The sequence below is a fragment of the Oppia nitens genome, unplaced genomic scaffold, assembly GCF_028296485.1.
Source record: "Oppia nitens isolate AA-2021 unplaced genomic scaffold, nextdenovo-longstitch-racon4-pilon3 scaffold36_pilon_pilon_pilon, whole genome shotgun sequence".
NCBI lineage: Eukaryota > Metazoa > Arthropoda > Arachnida > Sarcoptiformes > Oppiidae > Oppia > Oppia nitens.
Window position 1 is genome coordinate 41434 of NW_026533217.1, and position 23567 is coordinate 65000.

A 23567-nucleotide genomic window follows, 5' to 3' on the forward strand; every position below is an offset into this window, starting at 1 on the left:
AAACAATTACATACAATTCAATTCAATTGCGATAAAAATTTTGTATTATTTAACTAATATATATATATAAGTTATAGTATAGTATAATTTATATAAAGCAAAATAAAAATCTAAGTATTTAGCAAATTATTATTATTATTATTATTATTATTACTAACTTATTATTTGCTATTTGCAATGATAACCGATATAATAATAATAAATAGGTATACAATTATAAACTGTTATACATATATATATATATATATATATATATATATATATATATGCGATAAAAATTTCATTGAATACAAAGTTCATTGCTTATTGACAACATGTTTATTAAATAATTAATTAATTATAATATTATTATTATTTTTTACACTATTAACAATAATGCAAATTTATTTAATTAATTTATTTGATTTTTTTTGAAACATACATTAATATACTGTATATTTAAAGTACAGTTAATTTTTTTATTTTTGATAATAAATTAGTATTAATTTTAATGAAAATTTAAATGTAATATATTTTAATTATATTAGTTAACATATTTAGCATTTTTTTTTTGTTTATTAATCAAATAAATTATTATAAATTACTTTTTTAATTAATTTAAATCAATAATATTTTTATTTTCAAAAATATTTATCATATATATATTACCTTGTTGATAAGTTAACATTGAACTTATAGAGTCATCTAGTATCCTATTTTTAATATATATATATATATATATATTATATATAAGTTTGAAAATTTATATTGATAAAAAAATTTTATGCCATAATAAACGTTTAAATAAATTGATATTTATTAGATAAATAAATTAATAATAATAATAATAATAACTACAATTTGTAGGCTTATGTAACAATTTTTTTTTATATTTATTTAGTAAAATTTTTTTTGAACGATTATATAAAATTATTAAATAAACAAATAGTAACAAAAATATTTGTATTTTTAGTAATTTAATTACAAATTGCAGTTCAAATTTTTTTTTTTACAGTTTAGTTCAATTCATTACAATTTAGTGATTATTACTGAATATTATATTTAAAAAAATATATATACATAACTGTGTAGTTAAATGTTATTTCAATTAAAAAAAATACTATTAAATAATTTTGAATAATAATAACAATGTATTTAAAAAAAATGTTAACTAATATATTCAATTTCAAATAATATTGAAAATACATATAAATATTATATAATTTTCTAATAATAATAATAATAATATCTATACATAAAAAAATAACCTCTAAATTAGTTAATAAACATTGAAATTTATTTTTATTTTCTAAAAAAATAAATAAAATTATAACAAATGAGAAATATTTATTTATTTTTCAATTCAAACTATATGTTAATTACAACAAAATCATCCAAAAAAAAAAATAATACTATATTATATTTAGTAATATATTTAGCATTTAATTACAATTTATTTTATTATTATTATTATTATTATTGTTTAAATACAAAATTCATAATAAAAAACAAATTTTTAAATAAAAAATCTCATCACTCATGTCGTGATTTTCAAAAATGTCTGGTTTTAACCGTTTAAATAGTATTTATTTTTATTTTTAATTTATTTTTTTATATATTATTTTATATACATATATATATATATACTAAACAATGGGCTCAAAACTGTATGTATATGTATATAATCAATAGCAACAACAAAAAAATAACAGGTATTTAACTAATAATAAACAACAATAAAAATTAAGTGATAATTACCGCACACTATTAGATAGTAGTCTATTATATTATATACAGTATATATATATATATATATCCGCAAAAATTGACCGCAAAAATACACCCAAAAAAATAATAATAATAAAAATAATCATTTATTTTTTTAATGTATAGTTTATATTGTAATGTTTTTTTTTGTTGATGAGGTATTATAAGTATAAAAAATAAACTTTTATTTTAAAATGTTTTTATTTGAAATTTTTTTTTATTTGTTTGATAGAGAAAACTATCGATAAGTATAATACCAATAAAAAAAAATTCTCATTTATTTATCTATATATATATAAAAATAATAAATTTATAAAAAAAATCATTTTTTCTATGTATATCATCAATATAATGATAATTTAAACAGTTTTTTTATGTGTTGATAAAGTAATTTTATTTATTTTTTTTATTATAAATTTTATTTTATAGGGCGTTCCCCTCAATTAATAATATATACACTGTATAATAATAATAATAAAAAACATTATTTTTGAATTAAAAATTTTGAATATATTTTATTTTTATAGTTATACTGAATCATAAAATTGATGATACAGTAAAATACAGTTTATATTACTGTATATATAATATAATATTTATATATATATAATGCTAAGCTTAGGTAGGATTAGGTAAATTGAGACAACATTTTATATATTTTATATATATATATATATATATATAACTAGATTGCTATGTATTTATTATTTAAAAATAACTGTAGTTTTTTTATTATACAGATATTTATAGATTCATATATATATACAGTAAATGAGATTTTACCAAATATTTAATATATGTACAAATTTTTTTCAATAATAATAATAATAATAATATAAAAACATATATAAAATGCTTTTTCAAAAAAATCCTGTTGAGTAAGGATTTACTAGTTTTTCAAAAAAAAAAATTAAATTGAAGGTTAGATCTAAACTATAGATATTTTTTTATGTAATACATATATACAGTAAAAGCCATTAGCTGTGTATGGATTTTATATATTATTTTTTATTTTATTTTCTTTATATATTCAATATATATATATATATATATATAATATACTAAATAATATTATTGCAATTCATTATCAATTCAATTCAAAAAAAAAAATAAATATTTTTTTTATTATTATTATTAATACATTATTTTTAATAAATTATTATTTTCATGAACAATGAACTCTCTCTCTCTCTCTCTCTCTCTCTCTCAATAAGGAAGGGTTTAAACTATTATTAAAGTATTATAATATTTATTTTTTTTATTTTTTAGATAAGGTGACCAACAAAAAATTAAATATATTTTATTTATACAATTGTTTGATTACTTATATATATATATATACCGTATATATAGACAATTACATACAGTTTTTTACCCCACAATTACCTAATAATATAAATATATCATATAATGTTTACCCCCTGTAATGATCATCAAAATAGATAAATTTTGTAATTAATTAAGAAATTAGTAATAATAATAATAATTTTAATTTAATATTTTTTTTTTAAAATTATTATTAATTAGATAAAAAAATATTTTTTGAATTTGCTATTTATATTTAATATAATTTTATTTTTAGCCTTGACAATAACCTAGATAATTTTTGCTAATAGAAAATTAATTTAATGTTATTATTTAGATTTTATTGATAGACTTTAGTTATATTAAATATTTTAATTTATTAAAAAATTAATACCATTATTTGCCAAATCAATAAAATCAAATTTAATTAGTTATATATTTATTTAATTAATATAATAATAACTAATAATATATTTTTTTAAATTTTAGTATTTGTTTTACTGTATAATTAATATAATAATTAGTATTATAACAATGATTCAGTAAATATAAAAATGTTTTTATTCAATAATAACATGAAATGTTAAATTTATTTATTTTTTTGAAAAATTATTGAATATCATTGTGTTTACCAAATTTATTAGTAATTAAATCAAAAAAATAAAAATTTGTAATATTTATGAAAGTCATTATATAGTGTATGTATGAAAATATAATAATTATTTGATAACTAAAATATTAAAAATAATAAAAGCGAAAATAAATTCATAAGTAATTCATTACTATTATAATTATTATTTGATATAATTTTTGTATGAAAATAATAATAATAATAATTTTATTTTGATATAATAAAAATTTATTTCGATTATTATAAATACAATATATAAATAAATAATAATTTTTATATGTTTTTTTAATTAAATATATATATAGTTTTTTTTGTGTACTTATTTTGTTTGTTTGTTTGTTTTAAAAAATGTGCCCAAAAAAATAATTATATATTAACTATGTATTAACTAATTAATATTAACTAAATACTGTATATATATATATATATATATTTAATGATTTTGGTGTAATAGCAAAAATTATTTTTATATAATTATTAAAATTGTTATAACAATAATATATAAGTATTAAAATATATTGTGTAGAAATTAATTATAATTTACAACAACAAAAAAAATGTGACAACAAAACTACATAATAATAATAATAATAATCACAAAAAAATAATAATATAATTTTTATATTAAATTCAAATAAAACAAAACAAAAAAAACTAGACCTAAAAATATATATAATTATTATTTTATTAATTTTTTTTATATTTAAATACTATAAATAGTGTTATATAATAATAAATCTAAACTTTATATATATATATATATTTATATGAATGAGATATATATATGAAAAAAAGTTATATGAAAAAAATAATATTTGATTTTTTTGTTTGTTTGTTTGTTTGACAATTATTTTCATCTATACATACACTCAATGGTGGACTCAATACAGCACCGGGAGGTCGATATTTGATGATTTTTTTTAGGGTAAGTTGAGTGACTGGGGGACAGTTAGCAAGCGTTTGGGAAACTTACACGAACTTAGCCGACACTCGCAACTATCGGCTGATATACGGATCCGTTTGCAATACTCTTTACACTGTCTATCGCTACCATTGCGTATACATTCGTGTCCCGGACTAAACCAATAGGGAAAGTATTCACCAGTAGATGGATTTCCAGCGTATCCTTCCTCTAAAAATAGTTAGGGACAGACAGATAGTTAGACAGTGTTAGATAGACAGTTAGACAGTTAGATAAACAGTTAGATAGACAGTGTTAGATAGACAGTTAGATAGACAGTTAAATAGACAGATAGTTAGACAGTTAGATAAACAGTTAGATAGACAGTTAGATAGACAGTTAGACAACAAACCCTAACCCGGATTGTTTGACAGACATTTAATATTTGAAATAATAATTGTTATAATTTATTACTATATGTTTGTATCAATACAACTATAAAAAATTGTTTATACAGTTGTCTGGAAATGTTGTATTGTATTTATATACAGTAGTTATATAATAATAACTATATATATACTAAACAAACATTGAATTATTGAATTACATTTGAAATTATTAGTTTTTATGGGCATTAAGTAATACTACTAATATTAATAATAAGTGTAATAAATATTTTTTTAAATGTATGTTTTTTTTTAAAAAAAAATACAGTATTAGAGGTTAAACCTTAACATAACTTAAATATAGTTTTTTTTTATATATATATATAATACTATTTCAACAACAAAAAAAACAAAACAATGTTATGGCAAATAGCTATTTCTAATTGTATATACAGTATAGTATGTATGTATACAGTATAAATACGGTAGCAATTAATTTTTTTTTCGGGTTGGGGTGGGTGGGTGTGGGCTGACCACCACCACCACCACTACCATTACTTACTGGTATCGCTGCACAGGCAGACCCGTCTATTAACCAATTGTGAGCCGTCAATGTTGGAGCTTTCGTCGACGGTTATCGTTTTGCATACCCGATCGTTGAAACCTTTGGCACTGCAAAAGGTTGTACATTGAAACGAGTTTTCGCAGGCCCTGTACTCTTGTATGGCACCGGTATCATCTGTATGGTTGATGGGTTGGGGTAGGGTTAGATGTCATAGTGGGGGTAGGTTAGGGTTAGATGGTGTGGGGTTATAACGGTAATTATGATTGTTTTGAAGGGGGGGGAGAAAAAAATAATAGAAACATTTAATATATGAATATTTAAATTTTATTTATTTTTATAAATTATTAGCTAAAAATAAATATATATTATAAATTAAAATTAAAATAATTAAAAATATGTGATAATATATATATATATATAGTTAACTATTTTTAGATTTTTATTATTATTATTTTTAATAAAAAAAATTTATTAATGGCTTATTGATAATCTTGATTTATCTATACTGGTATTATATAATAGATTATAATATATATATTAATTATTATGATTTATTTGAAGTTATTTTATTATTTTTTTTGTTACTATTAATTAATATAATTTTTTTTAGTATTTTTTTATTGACTTTAGGTGTCACTACACTACTGTGAATTTACTGTAATTTTTTTTGCTATATAAGTACAGTACTAGTAGTATATACTATATATAAAAAAATAATAATAATAATAATTACGATGATTATCTAGGTAATAAATTATTATTATTATTATTATTTTTAGTGAACATTTATATACATTTTTATTTATTTTTTTAAAATCTTATTAACTATTTATACATTCAATATATTTTTTTATTGATTTTAATAATAAATTATTTTTATTTAAAAAATGAGTGTAAGTTTAGAAACTATATTCAAAAAAAAATTAAATTTTTTCAAATATAATATATATTTTATAAAATTATTTTCTAATTTATTTTGTAATATATTTTATACTATAAGTAAAATTAGTATTAATTTTATTTTAATTTTTCTCTCATTTAATATTATTGTTATTATTAATGACATAAAGTTTTTAGTCAAAATAACATCAGTAATAATAATAATAATAATTTTTTTTAAAAATATTTATATGCATATTATAACTGTATATATTTTTTTGGGGAAAATTTTTTGGCAAAACATAATTTTACTGAAAATAAAAAATTATTTCACTTTAAAAAATTGTTAATTTTTTTTAAAAAATAGAAAAAATAACATAAATTTTATTTTATTTTTCCAAGAATTAACATTTCTCTCTAATATAAATAAAAAAAATTTTATTTATTATTATTTTTTACTTTAAAATAATTTATTTCATAAAAGATAACTTATGTCATCATTATATTATATATATATATAATAAGTATTCAATTTTTATTATACAAAAAAAGTTTAACAACCCTTTTAAATAGCTACTACTACTTAAATTTAAAAAAATATAATAATATTAATAATAATAATGTTATAATAAAAATTGAATTATATATATATATTAAAAAAAGTTATCTAAAAATATTATCAATATTTTTTAAAGAAAAAATAATTTTTATTGAGTAGGAAGATATACACAAACAAAAAAAAATAAATATTAATAATAAATAATAATAATTTTGTTTTATATTTTTAATACAAAATTATTAGGAAAACAAAATTGACTCTTAAATATATTTCAATATTATGAAAAATAATTATTATTATTTATATATATATATCTGATTAGTATATATATATATATATAAATATATTTTTTTAAATAATAATAATAACCAATAAATACTTACAGATAAAGCTAATGACAAAAATGATGATAAATGTTGATATCGTTGTTTGACTCATATTATTATTATTATTATTATTTTATATATATTTAATAAATATATATATTTATTATTATTATTTAACAAAAAATTATTATTAAACTTTTAGAAGAAAATAAAAACTTATTTATTTTTTTAGTTTATTATAAGAAACTTTAAAAGAAAATTATTTTCAAATATAATATAACTGTTTTATTAAATAAAAAGGTTTTTTAAAAAATGTTGTTTAATAGTAGAGGTGATGGTTGAAAATAAAACAGTTTAGAGAGTTGTGGCCCAATATATTATATATATCCCTAACCAACAACAATGTTGTTGTTGTTGTATTTGATGGCCCGGTATCTTAAATTTTTTTTGTTTACTGTGTCAATGTATCCAATTTTATTATTATGTATCCAAACATATATAACGGGGTGCGCGCGGCTCAGTTAGATTTGATTTGAAAGATAGATAGATGAGAGAGAGAGAGAGAGAGAGAGAGAGAGAGAGAGAGAGAGRGAGAGAGAGAGAGAGAGAGATAATTGTAACATTAGGTCACCTAAATTGGAAGGGTATATACAGTATATATAAAACATATACTTAAATAAACAGTATATATCAGAGCACAGGTACCCTAAAATAGTTAGATAAAAACTAAACGTGCCCTTTAATAATACATACAAGTGCATGTGTGTGTGTGTTTGTATGGGGATTAACTGGTTTATTATTATTATTATTAATGTATATCCCATTTAATATTATTAAAAAAAACTTTTTGTATGTTTGCACTATATTTTCAATGCCCTCTTATATAATACAGTACAGTATATAATAGTTATGTTTTATTTTGTTTTAATTTGTATCACAATTTTTTTTTTGAATACCAGTAAAAAGTGGTTTTCTAGTCTATTATTTATATATACTGTATATATATATACTGTATATAAATTTATTTTAATATATTATTTTATTTTTTTTAGGAGAGATCCTCTTTTGTGTTATTGGCATTGAATTTTTTTTTAATAGAGAGAGAGAGAGAGAGAGAGAGAGAGAGAGAGAGAGAGAGAGAGAGAGAGAGAGAGAGAGAGAGAGAGATGATCTCATTTTTAATACAATTTTTTTTTTGAAAAGAAAGAGAGATATCCTTATATTTTCTTTAGGTTTATATACTGTATATATTATATATATATATATATATTATATAACATATTATATATATATGATAGCATACATTGATTTATGAATTCAAATATTGTTTTTTTTCATTTGTTTGTATTATTATTTATATTGTTTTTTGTGTGTCTTTTATATGATTTTTTTTTGTTTACTATATATATATATATATAATCTCAATAGAAAAATTCGTGTAAATATCATTAAAATATAAAAAATATTTATTTTTTTCATTATTATTATTATTTTTTGATATTTAAAATATATAATGTTTTTCTATTATATTTATATTATATATATATAAATTTATATAATATATTTATTTTTGCATAATTCATTATCAGTATTATTATTATTATTATTATATACTTGTATATTATAATAATAAAAATAGTATACATAATATATATATATATATACAATATATTGTTAGTTGTTTAGATAATAATAATAAATAATAATAATAATAATACTATTGCTGTTAAGGGAAACAATAAAAATTTTGTTTTAGTATTTTTAAAAAAAAATTATATATTTTTAAAACTATTATATATTATATACAATAATGTGTGGTTACTATGATATCTATCTCTAAAAAAACTTATAACTTATAACAACAAATACATATATATATAGCAAATTATATCATATTTATCGGGACAGTTAGTTATTTTTTATGTATGTGTGTGTTGTTAGTAATTATATATATATATACATATATATATATATATATATATATTGTAAATATATTTAAATACATAATTAAAGTCCAGATTTCTATCACCAGTAATGATAAATAGCACCTATGATTGTATATTATAGGTATATAAACAATATATAGATAACAACAATACATAACAAAAAAATTTTTTTTTTGTTGATTTTAATATACTATATCTATTTATCAGTATATATATATATATAAACTTATATATATATATTAAAATAGTGAACTATTAAAACAATAGTTATTTTGAATTTTTTGTTTATTTATTTATTTATTTATTAAAAATCACGGTCAAGGTATTTGTGTGATAAAAATCGCTTTTAAATATATTTCAATCATTATATATAATACTATAAAATATAATATACAACAAAAATTTATATAATGTTTATTATTTTTTTACTATATATTGTCGTGATTTTAAATTTTTTATTATTATTATTATTATTATTATTATTATTAATCTACATTATTATGATTTATTATGATGTATATTATTAATACTTTTTTTTTGTTTTTTTGTTGTTGTATACAAAGTGCTATATTATTTAATAGTAATTTTGTTCAATTAAATAAAACTAAAATAACAATTTAGTATTTAATAAAAAAAACATGATTTACATATATTGATAGATATATAGATATATTTATTTTTTTTTTAAATAAATAAATATTTTTACCACAAACTCATGATATTATTCATAAAATTACTTAATAATAATTTTTTTTACCAAAATTTTTTTAAAAAATTTTAATTATATATATATATATAAACTATTAATATTGATACAGTATTTAATTATCGATATTTTAAGTTTTTATTATTAACTAAATTATAATAAAACTTATATAAAAATTGTGTTTTATTATTATTATTATATGATATCTTTAGTAATATATTAATAGATGTTATAATAAAATATTGATAATAATTAAGTAATAATAATAATATAATCATCAATAACTATCTTTGACCTCAACTACAGTATATATATATATATTAATTGTTTGGCTAATAATAAAAATTTAATGACATTTTTAATACCATTGTATTGTAATGTATTGTAAAATACAAGTATTTTATTTATTCAATAGTAAACTAATAATTGATTATCAATTGAATCAGCAATATATTAGACAACAATTATATATATATATATTGTTATCAATTTGTTATATTATATTATCTATAATAAGATATTATAGTTAATAATGAAAATAATTATTAACGATATCAATGACCCGTTAGATGAGATATAAAATTTATATTTAGTTTTATTTATCTTATTTTTTTAATATTATTTACTAATAATAACTTTATGTATATTGTAATGTTTAATATTATTTGAAATATTTAAAATATTATTTCAATTAGATTTGAATAAATAAATAAATAAATAAATCAATAATAATAATAATAATAATAATAATTTGTCAAAAAGTTTTTAATGTTTTAATTTGTAACAAATGTTTAAACATAAATAAATATATAGAAAATGTCATCAATTTTTTGTGTCAAATTGAAAGCTATTTAAAAATATTATTTTTTTGATGATTATTACAATTATTGATATAATTTGACTTATTTTTATGTTTTAGTATAAATGAGTTTAAATAAAAATAAATTATCATAATTTAAGGACAAATTTTTTTAATTTATATTTTATAGTTATTTTTATAAGTATTATAAATAAAACAAAAAACTTTATTATCTTTAATATACAGTATATATACTGTATATATATAATGTCATATAATATAAAGTATATAACATATCTCATAAAGTATTGATAATGACCTCAAATACATACACACACAAAAAACTGTGAATTTATTTTGAATTGAAATTATAATAATTTTTTTATTTTAATTTATTTTATTAATAAAAAACACATAAAACGTGTGTTTAAAATAACAAATTAAAAGCTAATATTATTTTTTTTGTGTTCAAATGAGTCTCTCTCTCTCTCTCTCTCTCTCTCTCTCTCTCTCTCTCTCTCTCTCTCTTTAAAATACAATATATATATATATATATATATACCCTATATATGACATATGTTTCACACACACATACATACAGTATATCTACGTAATACTTACTGGTATTGAATGCTAAATACCATTGAATAATAATATTATTTAGTATTATGTGTCTCTAATTTATTATTATTATTATTATTATTATTTTTAGTAAAACTTTAGTTAAGTTTTTTTTTTGGGGGGGGGATCAAAAGTTATATATATATAAATAAAATATGTTATATATATAGATATATATTGAAAACATTATTATCATTGAAAAACATTTATTACAAACACACACACACACACACATAAATAAATAGGGTTTTATTATTTTTATATTTTTTGTTTGATGTGAAATTATTATCAAAAAAATAAAAATTTAAGGTCAATAGCAAAATGGCATTGAAATTCTATACTACTATTTATATACAGTTTATATTATATATATATATATATATAAACTATAATTGACAGATGTTTTCAATTATTATTATATGTATTAAAAAAATATAAATTGTTAAAAACTTATGATATATATATAACTAATATATATATATATTTATATTAGACATATATTTATTGTATTTATTCACTACTACTAAATACTAAATGAATTTAACTTTAGATATATTTTTTTTAATATTATTATTATTATTATTTCAAATCCCATATTTGAAATATACTGATATATTTTTATTTTATATTATAGTACAGTATTTAGTATATATATATATTTAGTATATATGTATACTACATAAAAAAGTTTTGAACTATTTTTTTATATGTCAAACAATGTGTTTGGTGTTGGGGTTTAGACCCACTAAATATATACTGTATATATATTATATATATTATATATACTGTACTATAATATAATATATATATATATATGAAAAAGGGGGCAAACTTTTTTTGTTTAGTAGGTTTTTATTTTACTAACCATTGTTTGATTACTAAATTATATATATATATATATATATATATATATATATATATATATATGTATATGTTTTTTTTTGTTGTGTTGATAATAATTATAATAATTTTAGGTATTAACAAAATGATATATAACTTAAAATATACCGTATATTTATACAGTTATATATACTGTATATATATATACACACAGTGTATATACAGATTAACTACTATTGTATAATTATAATACAGTAATAATACTGTAATAATAATAATAATAATAATATGAAAACTAAATGTCGAAAGACTTTTTATTTGCAACTATTTTATATTGAAAATAATTTTATATATATATCTATTTTTTGGGGCTATTATTAGCATTAATTTTTTTTTAAGGGGGACTTAATTTTTTGTTTGTATGGTTAAATAGTTAGGGGCCTCTTTAATACTAAATTATTATCATTATTATTATTATGTGATTTCAATAGTATTATATTTCTATAGAGATATTATTATATAATAGAAATTTTTTTAAAACTATTTTTTTAAACAAAAAAAAATTAACCGTGAATTTATACAAACAATATATATATATATATATATATTGTTAAACTTTTTAAGTTATATTTAATTTGGTTTTAACTTTTCAAAATAATAATAAAATAATAATAAAAATACTAAATACCACATTTAATTTATTATTATTATTTATTTTTTTCTTAAAAAATTTAAATCTTATATTATTATTATATTATTATCTCTCTTTATATATATATAACTGTATATATATATATTATTTAAACCCTCCTAAATAAATAAAATAAAATAAAACTACTCCCAAAAATAATAATAAGGAGCCATTAATTTAGATTAACATTTGATTTTACCGAAAAAAAAATAAAATAAATTATTATTTAAAAAAAAAATAACTAAATTGTTTGGCTATAATAAAACTGTTTATTTATAGAAAAGAATAATTAATTTTTTTTTTAAAAAATCATTTAATTTTAATAAAAAAGTTATTTATTAATATTATATATATAATCATTTAGTTTGTATTTAATATTAGTAGTAGTATTATATAAGTTTTAAATCCCATAATAATTACATTTTTAACAACAAAATAAAAAATATTATAAAAAAAATCAATCCGGGATATTAAAATCAAATCAATTTATTGTTTAAATATTTTTTCAAATATTATTATTATTATTATTAAATATTTTATTTATTTAGTTATTTTAAATATATTAATAATAATAATAATACAGTACAGTTTTTTTTCAAACTACAATTGTAATTACATATACAGTTTAAACACTATTTGATTATATATTAATACAATACAAATAATAATAATAATAATCATAATAATGATTATTATTAACATAAATTTGATTTATGAAAAATTTATATGTATTTATATATATATACCTATATATAATTTTAATAATCAACTAAAATACTGTATAATATTATTATATGTTTATTTTGTTTTTGTTTTTGTTATTACTAAATATTATAATAAATTATTATAATATTTAATGATATTGTTTTAAATTATTAAATTTTTTTGTTTGTTTATTTATTTTATTATTATTATTAAATTATACTTAATGTTAGTTAAATATTTTTTTTTAAATAAATTATATTTTTATATAATTATAATATATAACTGTGTGAAACAATGTCATTTTAATTATAACATTTATTTTTAAACATGATAAATAATGTGAATTTTAAAAATAAAAATTAAATTTTATATTATATTTAAATATATAGTAAATTAAAATTATATATTTAACAATCAATATATAATTAATTTTAATATTAATCACAAAAAAACGTTTTCATAATTTTCAAATAACATAATGAATATATTATTAATGATTTTTTAAATAAAATAATAATAAATTTATTTAAATATAATACGAAAATTTTTAAAAAAAAATGTTATTATGGCATAAAATTATTTATTTATTTTGATTTTTTGTTATTTAATAATAATAATAATAATATCATATTTTATACCAACAAAAAATAATAATACTAAATTAAAATTATCATTTTATTTTATATAAAAATAATCAATATAAATTATTAAAAATTATATTATATTATATTAAGTTAAAACTGGTTTAAATACTACTACTTTTAATAATACTTTATATATATAATAATAATATACAGTATATTATAGGTTTAATTAACTTACCTAACCTTGAACTCAATCAAGTTTGATGTCATATATGCAAAAATAGTAATAATAATAATAATAATTTAAATAAGGTTAACGTTTAGGTTATAGAGATTATATATATATATATATATATATATATATATATATGATTATTATTAGTTGAAATTTTATTTATAAAAATAAATTTATTTCATAGTATATGATGAGTGAGTGAGAGATTTTATATAATATTATTTTTTTATAGTAACAAAATGTATTGATAATCAATAGTTTAAATTTATAAAAAAAAATTAAAATAAAGTTGTTATATTTCTAATAAACATGTATACACTGTATAATATTTATAATTATAATATAAAACTTTTAATTTAACAAAATATTTATATATATTTAGACATAAAGGATAACATTGAACCAAACAAACTGTTAAATTGTTGTCTAACTAAACAAAAACAAATTTTTTAAAAAGTTTTTTTTTTGTTTTGTTTTTGTTTGGCATAACTTATCAATCAAATGTGTCCATATATTTATATAATATATATACAGTATATATATATATAATTATAATTATCAAACTGTGTGGTCAATAAGTTTTTTTTAGCAGAAAATTTTAACCAATAAGTTATTTAGTAGTATTATTATAATATCAAAAAAATTTAAAAACATTTCCAAAAAAATTTTTTAATATAACCTCAAAAAATAAATAAAAATCTAAATTTTAAAAATATTTAAAACGTTTTTTATTTTCTCAATCAAATGATTTCATTGCCACAAAAAAATTAAACAAAAATCAAAATAAAAAGTTTATATAATTTATTTTATAATAATAATAATAATAATAAAGCAATTATATTATTAGTAAAAAGAAATACAAATAATAATAATAATAACAAAAATATTAATTATAATTTTGTTTTAGTTTATTTTATTTTATTTATTTATAATTTGATTTATATCAATAGTAATTAGCCATTAAAACTAAACTTAAATTCAACATTCAATCATATATAATAAATAAAGTTTTTTTTTTTAAAAAATAAATATATTTATTTATAATTTTAATAACAATTATAATAATAATAATAATAATAATAATAATAATAAGTAATTATACAATAAATAAAATTAGTTTTCAATTATCCGTTTAATAGGCTATAAATATTTTGTGTCATTATTGTATTATTATAATTATAATTATAATAATAATCATAGATTTTGATCAATTTGTTTGTTGGCATAATTAAAGTCATAATTTTTTTATTAATAATAATAATAATAATAATAATAATAATATATATTACAATATATATAGTTAATAGTAATTATTATTAAGAAAAAAACTAATAATAAAGTAATTATTAAGTATTAATTATTTATATATATAATTATATAATTACATTTAAACGAAAAAAACTGTATAAACAATATTAAGTGTTTTCCTGTTATTATTATTATTATTTATAGGGAAACAATAACACACATCAAAAAAAACATCTTATATTAATATATATATATATATATATATATAATATTTAGTAATACTTATATATATAATGATGATTATAATATAACAACAAAACAATAATAATAACGGAAAGTTTTGTTGTTATTATAATACTTTTTAGTAAAAATTTTACTGTAATTTTCTAAATATTAATAATAATAATAATAATACAAAATCTAAATGAAAAAAACAGAAACAAACCAACAAAATATATATATCTTTTATTTTCGTGTTTTTAATATTACTGTTAATATTATATATATAAATAAAAATAATAATTATAATAATAAATAATTATTATAATTTTTTTTGGGGGGGATTTTTTTTTATTATTAACAAAAAAGTCCAAACACCCATATTTACTACACATCAACAAAAAAAATATATTTAAGTATTTTTTAAAAAAAGGTTATAAATATAAATTATAATGTATATATACATTATATAATTTTGTTTTAAATATAAAGTTTTTTTTAATATATATATTTATATATAAATTATATATATATATATCTATGATATCACACCTGACTTGAGAGAGAGAGAGAGAGAGAGAGAGAGAGAGAGACCACATAACGTGTCTCTCCTCCTAAAAAAAAATTATTTAAAAAAAAAATAAAATAAATTAATAGCCAACACATCCCTTCCCTTAACTGGTTCGATGGCACCGATGATATGTATGTATGTAAGTGTGTGTGTGTGTGTGTGTGTGTGTGTGTGTGTAAGTGTATGTGAGGTTATATACCGGTGCCATACAAACAAACAAAAAACATATATATATATATACTATAGAGGTATTGCCACTCAATTTGTGTGCCCATAAATGGATAGTCAGTCGTCAAACATCCCATACCTTTTATTTTGTTAGTTATATATATATATATATATATATATATATATATATATATATATATATATATATATATATATATATATATATATTATATATATATATTTAGTTTTTTTTGTTGTTTAATAAATGCATTTAACATTTTTTTAGTATTATTTGTTTGTATGTATGAAAAGAAATTAGATTATAAAATACATTACATATATATATATATATATATATATATATATATATATATATATATATATATATATATATATATATTATACAATATAATAAAATTTAAACAAAAAACAAAACTATTTCAATGTTAAAGTATAATACAAAACAAAATTTATTTTATTATTTTTTTCTGATCTTTCATTTAATATTATTATTATTATCTGTGGATCTATTAATTTATATATACTGTATATATATTTTTTTTTGTTTAAAACTTTTATAAATATATATATCTATATATATATATATACTGAACAATACATTTTATATTTTAATGCCAATCTAAATATAACATTTTTTTGTTTATTTATTTATTATTTATTTTTTTAGTTGAATTGAATTAATTTTATAAATAGGACTTTTAGTCAAATGTATTAAATGTAAAATAAATTGTGTGAAAATATAGATTACTAAATAAATTAACTAATAATAATAATAATACTAATAATTTTTTGAATTAATTAAAATAACTAATAAATTGTTGCTTAAATTAATTGGAAAATATTTATCATTTTTTTTATTTGATTAAATTATACTAAATTAGTAAATTAAAAAAAATCAAAAAAATAATTAAATAAATAAACTAATTATATTTATAGTCATTTATTTTTAGATATATATATATATAACAGTTATATAAAAAATAATAATATTTTTTTATTGATAAACATAATCATCGTACGATAGATTATTAAAATAAAAATTGAACCAACAAAAAAATATAATAAAATTAATTAAATAAAAAATTAATTGATCAAGTTAAACTATTGCAATTAATTTAATAATTTTTTTTTGATTGAACTTAATTAAATATTTGTAATCAATTTGTTCAATAATATCTATTTAAATAATTTTCTATTAATTAAACAAATAAAACAACAACAAAAAGTTTAACCCAATATTAATAGTTATTTTTTCTAATTATGTTTGAAACTATTATATGTCTATTACTAATATATATATATATTACAAATATTATAAATGTATATTAATAACATTGAAAAATTTGATTTATTTATTTAATTAATATTTATTGTTTTAATAAAAAATTTTTATTTAAACCAAATTAATCACTGTTTTAATATTTAATTAAGTAATTAATTACTATTTTTTGTTATTTGTCTAATTATTAAGTATTAATTATTTTTTATTTTTTGTATTTAATTAGATATGCTATTAAATATTAGTATTAGTTTTTAACTATTAATTTATTTATATTGATTATGACTCTATAGATTATTAAATATATAAAATTGTTATATTTATAATTTTTAAATTAAATTTTTAAAAAAATTTTGATTGCTTTTATACCCAGTATATACTGTATTATTGAATATTATTGAATATATGCCAAAAATAATCAGATGATAATAACTTTGATAATAAAAGTTTTTTAACAAAAATTTTTTTTAGTTTAGTTAAAAAAAATATATAATTTTCAATATCAAATGTTTAATTAAATATAAAAAAAATTTATAAAACATTAAAATATTCAGCCATATTGTGTGTGTGTTTCAATAATTTTTAGTTTATTTAAATGTTTTAAATATATTTGTGTTTTTTTGTTGGTATTAGTAATTATACATAATAGTAATTATAACAATTATTAAATAATAATAATAATAATAATTAAAACAATAGTTTAATTAAATTAATTAATTAATTGTAATTTCTATAATAAGTTAAATTAAGTTCAATTTGTTTGTGATTATTATATTTCTAATTAAAACAATTTTATAATTTATATTTATCTATGTCTATGTGTGTAATATGTGGTTAAAATTTTTAAATTTGGTTAATAATTATATATATATATATATTTAAATTTTTTCACATATATATATACTGTATATAATGTTATTATTGTTGTAATAGTTGTAATGATTTATTACCCAACAAAAAAAAAACCAAACAAACAATTATTACAATATATATGAATATATATTAATTGCAATTTTATTATTGTAAGTGACAATCATATATGTGTTTTATAATTAGGTATGTCCTCAACAACAACAAAATTAATTAATTAATAGTCAACTTATAAGTTAATTTAATTCAATTTGTTTTAAATTTGTATTAAATGTATTAATTTTTAACATACATAAAGTTAGTTTAATATGATATTTATTTAATCAATATTTAGTTTGTTATTAATAGGAGATAAAAGTAATTATTATTATTTTATTTATAAGTTTTTTTGCTTATCTTTTTTCAATAGAAACTGTATTTCCTTGTTTATACAGTATATATAAATATCATATATATATATTCAATAAATAAAATGATAAAAACTTATTATTAATATTATTTATGTTTATATGTTTAACTTGATATTAAAAATAATTGTTATTATTTAAATATATTAATATATAATAATAAAAATATTTAACAATTATTATTATTATTATTAAATTTTTTTATATCCAGTATTATCCTTAAAAATTCTATTGAATTTATTAAATAGTATTATATAATAATAATTATTATTATATTTTTAATTTCAATAACTATACAGATAACTAATTTTTTTATAACACATAAATAATTAATATATGATATGATATAACTAATAATGTATTTATTTTTTTTTATATTTTTACAGTAAAATACAGCAACAAAAATATTTACCAAATAAAATAAATTTTAATTATTTCAACTCAACAAATAAATGTTTTCAAAAAAAATAATACAATTTAATAATAATAATAATAATAATAATTGAAAATCAATTGGATGGCAATATATTTTTTTTTAAAATTGAAAACTATTTAATAACTATTATAAAAAAAATTTTTCTAAATAATAATAATAACAATTATTATGAAATTATTTAAATGAAAAGTGTTTTTTATATGTCTCAATGAGTTTTCAAGTATTTTATTTATTATTATTATTATTATTATTAATATTTAAATACATAGAAAAAATTAATATATAAAATACAGGGGGGACTTAACAAACAAACAAAAAATCTACTTATAATATATATACTAGTTTTTACTAATGATTTCATTATTATTATTATTTTATAGTTAATAATAATAATAATAATAGAAATAGTTTTTTTTTAAACAAAAATCTATAATATTTAATAATTATTATTAGGTTTTTAATAATAATAATAATAATAATACTAACGGAAATACCCGGGAGGTGTGTCACTCAATAGTCATATATTTATTATAATATATATATATATAAAAAATAAAACAGAAATTTTTCCCCAATATATACAATATATTTATATATTAATATATATATAAAGTATGAATAAATTATTAACAGATCAATGATTTATGTATGAGTTATTATAGGCTCTGTATATATATATATATATTAGAGGACAATAACTACTGTACAGAATATATATATATATAGGGTTGTCCTCCAAAAAAAACCGTTAGACAACACTCATAGACACCCAAAAAAAATAAATAATAAAATAATATGACTCGTCATCGGCGTCATCGACATCATCGTTGTCGACATCATTATCATCCACACCATTGAACTTCACATTTCAACAAAAAAAAAAATAAGAGACCACTTATGCCAACAAACTATACTAAACAACAATAAAAACAATAAAAACTATAATATGAAATCATTTATCAAACAAAACAAGTTTATCCTAACCGTTATGTTGGCATCGATGGTCACACTGACATCGGCCGCCCTAACCCTATGGCTGGTCAGTCCAACCGATCATTTAGCTATCCTATTGCTAATGTTTGGTATGGTTCAACTGGTATCGGGTCTATCACTGATATTAATTAGATATTTTAAATTGAAATCAGTTTATCATCATCATCAGCATCATTATCATTGTCCATCATCACCATCAGCATCAGTGTATAATAATAATAATAATAATAATAATAATAATAATAATGCTAATTATAGCGATAATAATTGTTGCTATCTAAATAACAATGGTGATGATGGTAGTGGCAGTGGCAGCACCGGTAGCAATAGCATTGGCACCGGTATTAATAATAATATCAATGACATTACATAGTAGCTAAATGTGTATAATAGAAATAGTAGTTATTTTTTTTATATAAAAATAAATTTATTATTATATTTATAACATATACCTATATATATATATATTAAATATATTTTTTGTTGCTAAATAAAAGACAATAGTCAACCAACCATAGTCTACTAAAAAAAAATAAAATTAAAAACATTTATATACATACTATATATACGTATATTATATATATAATAGTGATCTCGTTAAACAATAGATTTTATATTAGTTATGATATAAGTTAACTAACTATAAAACTCTCATTAAAATCTCATTTTTCAAGACACACACACACACACAGACAACTGTCCCCATAACCCCCTCTATCCCTCTATCCTGTCGTTAACTTATATTACATATTGAATGGATAGACAATTCAATTAATTACTATTAATAATAATAATAATGAAAAAAAATTGCATTTATTTTTTTTTGTTGTTAGTCGGATGTTATATACCGTATATATATATACAGTATATATATATACAGTAAATATATATACCCAGTATATACCTGTATAAATATAATGTATTTTTTTTATTATTATTATCTATTTAAAAAAAATGACAACCCCCTATCCCCACCCCCGATGAACTTGACATTAATATTCACACACATATAAAAAATACTGGTATATATATATATATAAGTTATATTAAATTGAAAATGAAACTAACAAACAAAATAATATATATATATATATATATATAAAACATCTGCACAACAAAATTATTGTTAAATAAAAAAAGGGTTTTCATTATTATTAGTATTATTATTACAGTAGTATTAAAAACTTATTTAGCAATCATATTGCTATTGTTGGTGTTGTTATATATGATATTATTATTGTTATTGTTTAATTATCTAAATAGAAATATATAGTAAATATATATATATATAGTAGTAGTAATATATTGCAAGTTTTATAATTAGACTTAATTTTTTTTTAAATTACAAAGAAAAACTAATTACAATAGATATACAATTATAGTGTGAGTGTATATATATATATATATAACAATTATAGGGTATATAGAAATATAACAATTAATTTATTATCTCATATATTTAATATATATATATGAAAACAATTGTGCAAATTATATTTATGATATAATAATAATAATAATAATAATATGATATGATATATAATTTTCCTATTTATTTATTGTATTTATAAGTCATATATATATATATATATATATATATAGATGTTATCTTAATATCAGAAATTTTATTTTTGTTTGTTTTATAATAACAAATAAATCAATTTAGTGTCTAAATTAAAAATTAATTTAAAAAAAAACTTAATTAATTAAACATTTTTTTGTTTTGTTTTAGCAATGTCATTGTCCAAAATGATTGTTTTATATATTTATATAAAAATATTGTAAATATATTGTATATATATATATATCTTTAAATACATTTATATATACATTACTTATATATATATTCAATATTATTAAGACAAAAATCTATGATTATTTGTTATTTATAACTTATATTATTATTATTATCATATGTTATTTATATATGCTATTTATAAACCATAACCTATAACCATTTATTAATTATAATAACTAACTAACTAACTAAATAAATAAATATTTAATTTAAATATATTTTTGTTATAGAATTATAATTATAATTAAAAAAAAATTTTTAGTTTTATTTATGCAAAAATTATTATATTATACACTATGTGTTGTATAGAAATAATTATTTATTGTCTGATTATTAAATGTTAAAATTAATGTGAAAATTAATACTAAATACAATATATATATATATTTATAGATTTTTGTTTAAAAATCAAAGTTCATTAATGATATACAATTTATATTATTATTATTATTATTACTGTATTATCAAATATATACTGTATATATTTTGATTGTAAACATAATATTAAATTAATAATTGTTGACATTATTTATTATAAACTATTAATATACTGTTATTATATAAATAGCTAATACTGTAATGTAGAAAATTTTAACTAATAATAAATACTCAAATAAATAAAAATTTTTACTTATAATAAGTTACAGTATTATTATTATTATTATTATTATTATTATTATTATTAACACATATGATGATGATGATGATGTTTATTTAATAATAATAAACATAAAAATGCCCAGGGTAATTGGCAATTGACCGATTATATATATATATTGAATGTATAGATTATATGGTGTATGTAATTATCATTATTAATATAAAAAGGAGATTATTATTATTATTAGCAAATATTTTTTTAAATATTATTATTAATATAATAATATAATACTATATTACTGGTAATATCATCTGTAATTGTCACCAAACATATACTGTATATATGATATATATATATATATATATATATATATATAAAAAGTCAACAAAACTTAAAATTGTATTTATTTAATAATAATAATAATAATATAAATACAGTATATTATGATATTTTTTTTTGATGAATGCAAACATTTATAGATATATATTAATATATATTTTTTTTGTCTAATATAATTATTATGATATATAT

At 15.9% G+C, this 23567-nt stretch overlaps 1 protein-coding gene across 1 annotated transcript; it reads right to left on the minus strand.

Moving 5' to 3' along the window:
• Positions 1-4602: 4602 nt before the first annotated feature.
• Positions 4603-5739, minus strand: LOC128957090 (uncharacterized; the record flags this gene model as incomplete). The annotated part of the gene is made up of 2 exons (XM_054302806.1): positions 4603-4814; positions 5532-5739. Coding segments are annotated over 2 exons (420 nt in total), but the record flags the coding sequence as incomplete, so codon positions are not given.
• Positions 5740-23567: the final 17828 nt, after the last annotated feature.